The following is a 12,421-nucleotide window of genomic DNA, read 5'->3' on the forward strand; positions in this document are numbered from 1 at the left end:
TAAAAGTTACTGTCCTCTGTTATTAAAATGTAAAAACCCCTCTTATTCAAGGCCATACAAGAACATTCATAGCTTTTGTCAATTTTTATTTTGCATTATCTTTTTCTAATTGGTTTTCAGGAGTTCTTTATATATTGTAGATAATGAGTAAATGTCTTTTTTCACTCTGTAGCTTGTCTCTTTCTTATAATTTTTAATAAGGAGAAGTTGCTAATTTTAATGTAGTCCAGCTAAACACGCTTTCTTTTCTGTGGAGTGCATTTTAAACTGTTTAATAAAGTCATGAAGAGATTCTTATTTTCTAGATATTTTGTTGTTTTTCTCTCACATTTAAGTCTGTAATCCATTAAAACATTTTCTAAGTGTGAATGCTTTTATCCCCCCCCACATATGAGCACCCATCGGACCCAGCACGGTTAATTTAAAATACCATCCTTTTCTACCTTATTCGATAGTGCCAATTTTGTAATAAATCAAATATCTATACTTGTTGCTCATTTCTGTTTTTTTTGTTGAGATGTAATTGATAATTGACATGTGACATTTTATAAGTTTAAGGTGTGTTCATTTGATACATGTATATAATGCAATATGGTTACCATGGTAGTATTAGTTAACACTTCATCACATCCAATAATTATCATTATTTTTTAATGGTGAGAACATTTAAGATCTAGTCTCTTAGCATCTTTGTTAACTAAATTGTTAACTAAACTAATGAAATCACATGTTAACTAAATCACAATGCTGTGCTGTACATTAGATCTCCAGAACTTTATTCATCTTATAACTACAAGTTTGTACCCTTTGACCAATATCTCTCCAGTTCCCCCACCCTTCAGGGGACTGTTTCCATGAGTTCCCCCTTTGTAAATTCCACACATAAGTGGTATCGTACAGTTGACTGTTAAACATCATAGCGGGTCGGGGCACTGACCCCCTGTGCAGTGGCAAATCTTCATATTAACTTTTGACTCTCCCAAGACATTTAGTATGTTCTACATATTATACTATATTCTTACAATGAAGTAAGCTAAATAAAACATTAGTAAGAAAATCAAGGAAGAGAAAATATATTTATGGTACTGTACATATATATTTACTGAAAATCCATGTATAAGTAGGCCCACACAGTTCAAACCCATGTTGTCTAAGGGTCAGTTGTATTTGTCTTTCTCTGTCTGATTTACCTCACTTATTATAATGCCTTTGATGTCCATATTTATCCATGTTGTCACAAATGGGAGTATTTTCTTCTTTCTCTTGGCTGATGTATATATATACACCACATGTTCTTTATTCATCTGTTGATAGACACTTGATTTGTTTCCATATCTCGGCTATTTTGAATATCCTGTTTTATTTCCTTTGGATATATACCCAGAGGTGGGGTTGCTGGATCATATACTACTTCTATTTTTTTATTTTTTGAGAATACTTCATACTGTTCATAGTGACTTTACCAGTTTACACTACCACTAATGGTTCCCTGAATCCAAAACCCAAAAAGGGTTCCCAGTTTTCCACATCCTTTTCAACACTTGTCTTCTCTTGCCGTCTTAAGGATGGCTATTCAACACGTGTGAGCTGATCACTGAGATCATTGTGGTTTTGATTTACATTTCCCTGATGATTAGTGATGTTGAGCATCTTTTCACGTCCTTGTTGACCATTTGGATGTCTTCTTTGGAAAAGTGTCTATTCAGTTACTCTGCCCGTTTTTAAATCAGATTGTTTGGTTTTTTGTTATTGAGTTGTAGGAGTTCTTTTAGCTATTAACCCTTTATCAGAAGATGATTTGTAAATATTTTCTCCCATTCCATAGGTTGTCTTTTCATTTTGTTGATGGTTTCTTTTGCTGTGCAGAAGCTTTTTGTTTTGATGGTAGTGCCATTTGTCTATTGTGGCTTTTGTTGCTCGTGCTTTTGGTGCCATATCCAAAAAGTTATTGCTAAGATTAGTGTCAGAGAGCTTTTTCCCTGTGTTTTCTTCTAGGAGTTTTACGGTTTCAGGCCATATGTTTAAATCTTTAATCCATTTCAAGTCATTGCTTTGTATGTTTTACAGTTTTCCAGGCACCATTTACTGAAGACACTATCTTTTCCCGATTGAGTATTCTTGGTTCCCTTGTCAAATATTAGTTGACATGTACACACAGGTGTTTATTTTGGGCTCTCTGTCCCATTGGTTTATGTGTTTGTCTTTATGCCAGTTGCATACTGGTTTGATTACTGGAGCTTTGTAGGAAACATTGAAATCAGGATATGTGATGCTTCCTGCTTTGTTCTTTTTTTCTCAGGATTGCTTTGGCTATTGAGCGTCTTTTGTGGTTGGATACAAATTTTCAGATTGTTTTTTCTAGTTGGGTGAAAACTCCCATTGGAATTTTGATAGGGATTGCATTGAATCTATATAGATAGCAAAGTGTATAAATTCACTGGCTTTTAGCTTATCACAACATTGTGCAATCATTAGCATTATCTAATTCCAGACGATTTTTAATAGTGTCGGGCTTCTTTCAGTTAGCATAATGTTTTCAGGATTCACTCATGTTATTGCTTTAATCAAAACCACATTCTTCTTCCCTCCTGCCCTCTCCCCCCACTGAATAATATTCCACTGTATGGATACACTACATTTGTTTATCCATTCTACAGCAGATGGACATTTGCATTGATTCCACCTTTTGCTCTTATGATTAACAAACTATGAATATTGATGTACAAGTTTTAGTGTGAACCCTACATTTTTAATTCTCTCAGGTGTATCTACCTAAGAATGGAATTGCTAGGTCATATATTGATTCTATGTTTAACTTTTTGAGGAACTACTAAACTGAAGCAGGAAAGTTAATTTTGATGAAGTTCACCTTAGTTTTTCATTTGTTGCTTGTGCTTTAATGTCATGTCTAATGGCCTAATCCACGGTCCTTATATTTTTTTCATAGAGTTTCATTGTCTTAGCTCTTACATATGGATCTTTTCACTTAATCTTCATGTAGAATATGAAGTAGGCTTCCACTTCATGCATTTGCACGTGAATATCTAGTTGTCTCAGGACTGTTTGTTGAAGAGACTATTTTTCCTCCATTGAATGGACTTGACCTGCTTGTCAGATCAGTTGTCTATATATGTGTAGGTTCACTTCTGGACTCCATTCTGTTCCATGGTTCTGTATGTCTGTTCTTATGTCAGTTTCACACAGTCTTGATTAGTATATAGCTTTGAGTAAGTCTTGAAATCAGGAAGTGTGAGTCCTCCAAATTTGTCTTCTTCAAAGTTATTTTGGCTGTTTGGGCCCATATGCATTTCTATATGCATCTTGAAAATCAACTCCCCCATCCCCGAAAAATGGGCAGCTGGAGTTTTGACAGGGATTTTTTATTTTTTATTGAGGTGAAATTCAAATAACATAAAGTTAACCATTTTAAATGAAGAATTCACCGGCATTTAGTACATTCATGGTGTTATTCAGTTACCACCTCTACGTAGTTCCTATACATTTTCATCTTTCCAAATAAAGTCTTGTATCTATTAAGTAGTTACTCCCCATCCTCCCTACCCAGTTGCTGACAACCACTAATCTGCTTTCTATTTCTGAGGATCTACCTGTTTTGGATATTTTGTATAAATGGATTCATGAAGCACGTTATCTTTTTCATTCCTGGCATAAATCCTACTTATTCATGGTACATAATACTTTAATATGCTATTGGATCCAATTTGATAGTATTTTGTTGAGGATTTCTGCATTTATATTCATAAGGGACACTGGGTATTTTCTTGTGCTATGTTTGGTTTGGTTCAAAGGTAATGCTGACATCAGAGAAGGAGTTCATAAGTGTTCATTTTTCTTCTGTTAATGGGAGGAGTTTAAGAATATTACCCTTGAAATGTTTGGCAGAATTCACCAGTGCAGCCATTGTTTCTGGACTTTGTGTGGGAGTTTCTTCATTACTGATTTAATCTCTTTACTTGTTGCAGATCTGTTCAGATTTTCCATTTCTCTTTGAGTCATTTTTGGTAATTTGTGTGTTTCTAAGAATTTGTCCATTTTTGTTAAAGTGTATTTATTTTGAGACAGAGAACACAAATGGGAGGAACAGAGAGGGGGAGAGAGAGAGAATCCTAAGCAGGTTCCACACTATCAGTGCAGAGCCCAATGTGGGGCTCAAACCCACAAACTGTGAGATCATGACTTTAGCCGAAACCAACAGTCAGACACTTAACCGACTGAGCCACCCAGGTGCCCCAGAATTTTTCCATTTTATTTAGGTTATATTTAATTTATTGACATAGTTGTTCACAGTATTCTTTTATAACCTTTTTGTTTTTGCAAGGTTGGCAGTATTGTCTCCACTTTCAGTTCTGATTTTAGTTGTGTCTTTTCTGTCCCTTTTTTTTTTTTTAAGTCTAGTTTCAGGTTTGTCAATTGCATTGATATTTTCATAGAACCAACTTCGGTTTTTTTTTCTTCTCCATTGTTTCTCTCTTCTCTATTTCTTTTACTTCTGTTCTGTTCTCATCTTTATTATTTCTTTCTTACTCTTTACTTTCGGTTTAATTTACTCTTTTGGACCAGATACTTGAGTTGTGAATTTTGAGATCTTTTTTTTTTTTCTAATGCAGGTGTTTATAGCTATTAATTTTTTTGTCTTTTTATTTTTTTAAAAAAAGATTTATTTATTTATTTATTTTGAGAGAGAGAAAGAGAGGGAGAGAGAGAGGGAGGAGAGAAAGCACATAGAAGAAGGGCAGGGCGAAAGGGAGAGAGAGAGTCCCAAGCAGGCTCTGCACTGTCAGTGTGGAGCCTGATGCGGGGTTCAAACCCACGAACCATGAGATCATGACCTGAGCTTGAAATCATGAGCCAGACATTTAACCAACTAAACCACCCAGGCATCCCTTTCTTTGTCTTTTGACAGTTTGATTATAATGTGTCTCATTATGAGACTCTTTATCATTTTTGGAGTTTGTAGAGCTTCTTGGATGTGTAGATTTATGTTTTTCACCAAATTTTTGAAGTTTTTGGCCATTCTTTTTCCAAACATTCTTTTTGCCATTTTTTCTTTTCTCTCTTGAGACTTTTGTAATGTGTATGTTAGTACACGTTGTAGTGTTTTATGGGCCTTTAAAAAGAAATTTAAATAATAAGCCTACAATCTTTCTCTTCCTTTTTGGGAAATGAGCATTATTAATGAATTGATGTGTTTCCTTTAAATGATTTCTTTTCCCACTGGATCAGATTTTCTTCACTGAGGTTTATTATCTTGTTTTGCCCTCTTTCCTTTATTGGAATTTTCAGTTGTTCATTAAGCTTGAAATTGGTTGGTTACTTTATTTAGAGAGTAATTCTATAATAACAGTTTTCCTGCTTATCTTTGAGCATAAAGAATGTTTCATTTGGTTGCATCATGAATTATATCTTTGAATTTACCTTTTCATTCTTTGTTTATTTGACTTACCAAGTTGACGCATTTTGTTTTGTCTTCCACAGATAGTATAAAGCTTAGTTTAAAGCCATTTCAACAACAAGGCATGCTTTCTAAGGAGTTTGATAGGTTGCCCAACTTCTAGTAGAGGCATTAAATGTTCTTTGCTTTTAGAAACAATGGTCATCAGTGAGGGATTTTGTGTGTGTGTGTGTGTGTGTGTGTGTGTGTGTGTGTGTGTGTGTTTAAAAGTTTAATTTTTGAGAGAGAGAGAGAGAGAGAGGGAGAGAGAGGGCATGAGCAGGGCAGAGAGAAAGAATCCCAAGCAGGCTTCAGTGCAGAGCCCGACACGGGGCTCAGTCTCACGAACTGCAAGATCATGACCTGAGCCAAAATCAAGAGTCGGATGCTTAACCAGCTGAGCCACTCAGGCACCCCAGTGAGGGACCGTTTCAATTTTAAGTTGTTTTTTGGCTTTAAGCCATTCAGAATTAGTTTTTGACAAACATACAATTTGGTCAGTATTCAGTTTGGTTTTTATAAATTGAGAAGACGGTGCAAAAGGCATCAGTGGTGGAGTCGTAACCTCTGCTGGTTTCCCAGCTCCTCTCCTCTTTTGGCATTACTATGGTCACTAATTTTTTTCTGACTCTGGTTTTGTTTATTTGTCAGACTAGAATGTAAATGACACAACAGTTGGCACTTGGCTTTGTTCGCTGCTGTATCTCTAGCACCTAGAATTAGGCCCAGCATAGAGAGGGACCCGGTGACTATTGGTTGATACCTGTGATGAATCTGTGGAGCTGCTGGTGGTGGTGGTGATGGTAGCCGAAATTTATTCATACCTTTCTTTGTGCCAGGCCATGTTCTAAGACCGTTGTTTTAGTTCTTTTGACTTTACAACCATACTACAAGATACTGGTACTGGTGCTCTCCCCATTTTACAGAGGCAGAGGGTGCATGCCTGAACGCACACCGCCGATTCCAGAGCCAAGAGCCGTAGCTTAATTGTTACTCTGTGGTTCTTTTTCCTCCTTTCTCCTGGCCTTCCTGACTACTCGGGCCTTTTCTCCTTTGCACTTAAAATCTTTTTCTGCCTCGGTTCCCCTTGATAAGCATTTAACATTTACCTTAGGTATTTTGACCTTAGTTTTCACCCCGTGTATTTTCAGTTCATCTATTACTTCCCTCTAAGAAACAACACAAGTTAAAACCCAAATTTAAAATCTGTCGCAAAGATCTGATCAAAAATTTCGAGGTGAACATCTAGGTCTCTTGCTAGGGACCAACCACATTTGATGTGATATTACTTTCAAAATTCTGTTACTGTGTGCAGACCACTGGGGCAGGTTGGGGGGATCTTAGACTCTCAAACAGAAAATATATGAAATTATAAGATGCCACCTTCTTGACATTTTTGACAAGTCACACTGTGACATTTTACAAATAACACTATACATTGAACAGCAAGTAGGTAAACTGTTTGTCTGAAGTCAATACCTTCATCCTATTTTTATATTCATCCTATTTTTATATAACTGTCCCTATGAGATAACATGCCACATTCAGAAAATTCTGCAGTAATAACCATTCCAGAACCTATGCAAATTAAAATTACTAAATCTCCAAACTGAAAAAAATAAGTTTAATTCAAATGAAATGAATACAGTTGACACTCCAACTTTTTTTTCTTTTTTAACAGAAGATAAAATAGCAATGGTAAGTATTTCCTTTGCAGAGGAAATTCCAGCCTTCACCTTTCAAGAAACATCTGCACCCAGTTTTTGTTTTAATCTAATCTAACTAGAGTGTACCACCCTTTTGTTCTTCTGTAGACCTTAGGAACTGCTTTAACTAATTTTCAACAGACTTTAAATAAAATCTCTGAAATGATTCCATTGAACAAGCTCCCCATAGTCACAGCAAAACCCAGAATGCAAAGTTGATAATTTGAAATGAACTAATCAAATCCACTAACATTCCTTTTCCAGTAACCCCATAATGTTTCTCTCTGTAGCAATTTGATATAAGTATGCTATAGATAAAAAGGTATGAAAATTAGCTATTTCTGCTAATCAAAAGATACGAAGAAAGTGAAAAGGAAAGCCATAAAGTGAATGGAAATGTTTCCAAGGCCTTTATAACAGCTCTCTTATAGCCAGGATATATAAAGCATTTGAAAAAAACAAAACAAAACAAAAAACAGTCAGTAGGAAGAAGACAGCCCAATACAGAAATATTTAAAACACTTGAACAAGTACTTCCCAATAGCCAGCATCCAAATGGCCAGAAACATAATCAACTTCTTTAGTAGTCAGGCAAATACAAAATAGACAATGCAAGAGTGGCAAAATTTAAAGACTGAAAACTCCAAGTGTGGTTAAGGAAGAGAAAGAGCTGGAACCCTGAGACACTGCAGGTGAAAGTTTTGTAAAATCACTTTGGAAACCAGTTTGACAGTATATGCTGAAACTGTATGAATGCACCTCCTGTGACCCAGCATTTCCACACGTAGGTGCATCCAAGAAAAATACATGCTCTTGTGCATCTCAAGAGTGAAGTGTAATAACACGGAGGGCAACAGACACTATTTTGGTAGGACCCAAACTGGAAAATAACCAAAACTTCCACTAGTAGTATATTCACATAATAGATACACAGCAGTATGTTTAATCTCACAAACATCAAATTCAGTGAAAGAAGCCAGACCTAATTGAGTATAAGTCATAGTAGCATTTTATACAATTTCCTGAAACAGGCAAGATTAAACTCTAGTGTGATAAAAATACAACAGCACTGTTTTAGAACAGCTAAAAAGTGGAGATGATCCAGATGTCTATCGTTGGGGGAATGGTCGAATGAATTGTTGTATATTCAAATGATGGAGTACTGGCTAACAAGGAAAATGAGCAAATGTCAACGTGCAGCAACACGGATGGATTTTCTGAAAATGTTGGATGACAGAAGCAAGACACAAAAGAATAATGGTATTGGGTATCTTTGGGACAGAGGGAGCGGATAGCGACTGGGTGATGGGTATGTTCTTTGTGTTAACCCCTTTTGCTATACAGATGTGTCTTATACACATTTCTCTTTGTATATTTTGTTTCACAATTTGAAAAGGTTTAGCAAAGCAGAGAGGGCCATGCCCCTTGGGTTCACATGCCAGCTTTGCCGCTTTCCAGCTGTGTGACTTTGGGACATTTATCTAACAGCTCAAGGTCTCGATTTCACAACTGTGATGTGAAGATAATAATCAAACCTATTTTGTAAGATTTGTTGTAAAGAGTAGACAGATACTGGACTCTTCGCTCCAATGTTAAGCACTTACAAGAACAGCTGGCACGTAGTCAGTGCTGAGTAACTGCTAACTCCTTTTCTTGTTATTGTTGGTATCATTGCCAGTTTATTTGTCCAAAGGAATTATAAACTCTCATTGGAGTTAACATTATATTATAAATCTATCATGCCTCTCCATGTAGTGAGTTTTTGTTTAGGTCTTTCAGAAAAGTTTATTTTCTTCAGTGTCCATGTTATTTCATAAACTAATCACTAGATATTTTATAGATGTATTTTATAGTTGTAAGTGGAATTTTCCTTGCCTTGTATTTCATAATTGGTTGCTGCTGGCATATAGTAGCTAATGCTTCTTGGGGTTCTAAGTTCTACACGGGTTGAAGCTTTTAATCCTGTGTAGGACCCCCATTTTTCACAGGGTAGAAACTGAGAACAGGGAGATGAAAATAGCTAAGTGTGTGGTCTGGGCTTTGGTCCGGCCCCAGCGCCCATATTCATTCCACTGATCCATGCTAAGAAGGCAGTTCATTTTTATACTTTTCCTTAATACAACTTTTTAGTTGATTTTCTTAGGTTTCCAAGAAGCCAGTTACATCATTTGCAAGTAATTATTTTTTGTGTAGTGTCCAGCAATTCTTGCTCCCTTGCCTTATTGCTTGGATTTTAACTTTCAGGGAAGTGTTCATAAAAATAACAGAGTGGACATTCTTCTGTTAGTCTGACTAAATGGGAGTGCCTGTATTTTTCATAAACCACTGAGAATGACATTGACCATTTTATGTTAAGGTTGTGTTTTTTAATTCTGTAGTTTGCCAAATGGTTTTTGATTTGATTACTCTGTTTTGTTTTCAAATTAAGGATGGCTTTTAAATTATACCAAATACCTTTGTGTGTCTGTGAAGATGATCACGTGTACTTTTCTGTGTTGAACTCTGTGATGAATTATATTAATATGTAACCACATATCGAATCATCTTTGCATTCCTAGAATTTTCAACATACTGCTGAATTGTATTTGCTAAAGTTTCTATAAGATTTTTGTATCTATAAGTACAAGTGAGATTGGCCTGCTGTTCTCTACCTGTTTTTGTTAAGTGAATTCTGGCCTTATACGTAAAGGGAATCTGGAAGATCTCTGTCTTTTCATGCATTATATACTGTGTTTTAAAGTAATTTTTGAGTACATTTTCTGGTATGGCTGCCAAATACTGTTCAGCGGTGATCTTTTCATTTTGTTCATCGAAGATCTCGAGTGTTTCTTCTCTTTCACTAATTATGGAAATCTTCAAACATAGGCAAAAGTAGAGAGGTTGGTATCATTTTGTTCCTCTCTCGCCTCACTTTTTCTCTCAAGTATTTAGAGCCTCACTACTTAAAACATGCTGTGCGTCGTAGCAGCATGGATATTATCCGGGAACTTGCTCCAGATGGGTGTGGCCCTGCGTGCGTATGCACATAGACCCCACCTCCACCATATACTACTGGTTATAGGCAAGTCCTAGGTCCCGCTCCCCAGTCTTGCTTTAGATTTTAACCTCTTTTGGGGCACCTGGGTGGCTCAGTTGGTTAAGCGTCCCACTTTCGGCTTAGGTCATGATCTCATGGTCCGTGAGTTTGAGCCCCACGTCGGGCTCTGTGCTGATGGCTCAGAGCCTGGAGCCTGCTTCCGATTCTGTGTCTCCCTTTCTCTCTCTCCCTCCCCCGTTCATGCTCTGTCTCTCTCTGTCTCAAAAATAAATAAACGTTAAAAAAAAAAAAAAGATTTTAACCTCTTTTTCATACTGTCCTGAGATGTTTCAATAATGCTTTGAACGTTTGAAAAATTGTCTCGGGTCCTAGAAGGGAGAGAGCTACAAAGTCAAAGGGCATAAACTTGTTAAAGCCTTTGATGTCTGTTGTCTAATTGCTTTTCAGAAAACCACTACCTCTTTTGGTTAAGTGGTAAACAGGTGACAATACTGACAGTTCATAAATGTGCCTTTTCTGCCAACAGGAGATCATTAAAATGTTAAGAAAGCAGGAAAGAAGAGAAGAGTAATTAGAAATTCTTGTCATAAACACTTGAGTGATTGGTACCTGAAAGCCTGAAGGTTATTTGAATTAATTTTCAACAGTCTTAAACTATTTGGTCAATTTACTATTCCTTACTAAATCTAATTCAGTGTGTCGTTTTCAAGAAACATTTGGGTGCCTAATGTAGTGGTAGAGATTATGAGTGAGAAAAGATACATGCCAATATCTGTGCCCTTAAAAGGCTTATGGGAATCTTATTATATTGTTTTCATTTTTTTTTCGTCTTTCTACAAAATATAACTTTGGCTTATAGAAGTTCTGGCTGGGGGCGCCTGGGTGGCTCAGTTGGCTAAGCGTCCGACTTCGGCTCAGGTCATGATCTCACAGTTCGTGAGTCCGAGCCCCGTGTCGGGCTCTGTGCTGACAGCTCAGGGCCTGGAGCCTGCTTCGAATTCTGTGTGTGTATCTCTGTCTCTCTCTGCCCCTACCCTGCTCGTGCTCTGTCTCTGTCTTAAAAATAAATAAAACATTTTTTAAAAATTTTTAAAAAAAGTTCTGGCTGAATTTCACATTACCTGGGTCTCTAGGGGATTGAAGAAATTTGAAAGCCTTCCACGGTGTGACTTCCACCAACATTCCTTTGTTTCAGCAACAGCGTACCGTGTACAGGCTGACTCTAGTGAAAGCGTGGAATGTAGACGAACTCCAGGCCTATGCCGAGCTGGTGTCCCTGGGGAATCCTGACTTCATCGAAGTGAAGGTGAGCTCCTGCTGGCCAATGTCATCCCACTTCCTATGGTGCTTTGTTGTGGTGAAGTTAGTACCTTATAAAACTCTATAGGAGGTCCCAGATGTGTTATTTATTCATTCAGAAATATTAATCAAGAACGTGGCACCATTCTAGGCAATGGGGATAATAACAGTAAAGATGGAGCTTTTGCTCTTATAAAGCTTATATTTATTGAGAGGGAGGCAGTCAGTGCAAAATAAATAATTAAAAACTACACAGTAACATTAGTATGCTGAGAAATAAAATAGTGTTACAGTGAGGAATTGGTTGGCTTTAAAATAAACTTTTAGGGTTGACTTGGGCTCAGGTCATGATCTCATGGTTCTTGGGTTCAAGTCCTGCATCGGGCTCTGTGCTGACAGCTCAGAGACTGGAGCCTGCTTTGGATTCCGTGTCTCCCTCTCTCTCTGCCCCTCCCCGCTCGCACTCTCTCAAAAATAAACATAAAAATTTTTTTTTAATTAAAAAAAGTAAAAAAATAAAATAAAATAAAAATAAAATAAAAATTAAAAAAGTAAAATAAACTTTTATTATGGAGAATTTCAAACATACATAGAAGTAGAGAGATTGGTCTAATGACCTCCATCTGTTCACCCAGCTTCAAAAATTACCAACTCATGACCAGTCTTGTTTCAGTTCTACCTCTGCCCATTTTCTCTGCCATATCCTATTATTTTGAAGCAAACCCAATGTTATATGGCTCATCTATAACTGTATATGTCTCTAAAAGATATACACTCACTATATACACTTATTCAGAATACTGTTCTCATAATTGAACAGTTTTAACAATAGTCTCTTAAGTATTGGAAATAGAAGGTTTCAGACTTGACCAACTATTTCTTATTAAAATAGTATTTGTGAATCTAGATCCAAATAAGGATCATTAA

At 36.6% G+C, this 12,421-nt stretch overlaps 1 protein-coding gene across 3 annotated transcripts in view; it reads left to right on the plus strand.

The window, feature by feature from the left end:
* LOC106972846 (S-adenosyl-L-methionine-dependent tRNA 4-demethylwyosine synthase TYW1) overlaps positions 1 to 12,421 on the plus strand; it is a 210,947-nt gene that overhangs the window by 165,136 nt on the left and 33,390 nt on the right. For 2 of the 3 annotated variants that reach the window (XM_053213792.1, XM_027041851.2), the window contains one exon: positions 11,391 to 11,501. The exons of the other annotated variant lie outside the window; for it this stretch is intronic. In XM_053213792.1, coding sequence (XP_053069767.1) covers positions 11,391 to 11,501 — 111 coding nt within the window. The remainder of the gene's footprint in view (positions 1 to 11,390; positions 11,502 to 12,421) is intronic. 3 annotated transcript variants of the gene reach the window in all.

Source organism: Acinonyx jubatus, chromosome E3 (assembly GCF_027475565.1).
Source record: "Acinonyx jubatus isolate Ajub_Pintada_27869175 chromosome E3, VMU_Ajub_asm_v1.0, whole genome shotgun sequence".
NCBI classification, from domain to species: domain Eukaryota; kingdom Metazoa; phylum Chordata; class Mammalia; order Carnivora; family Felidae; genus Acinonyx; species Acinonyx jubatus.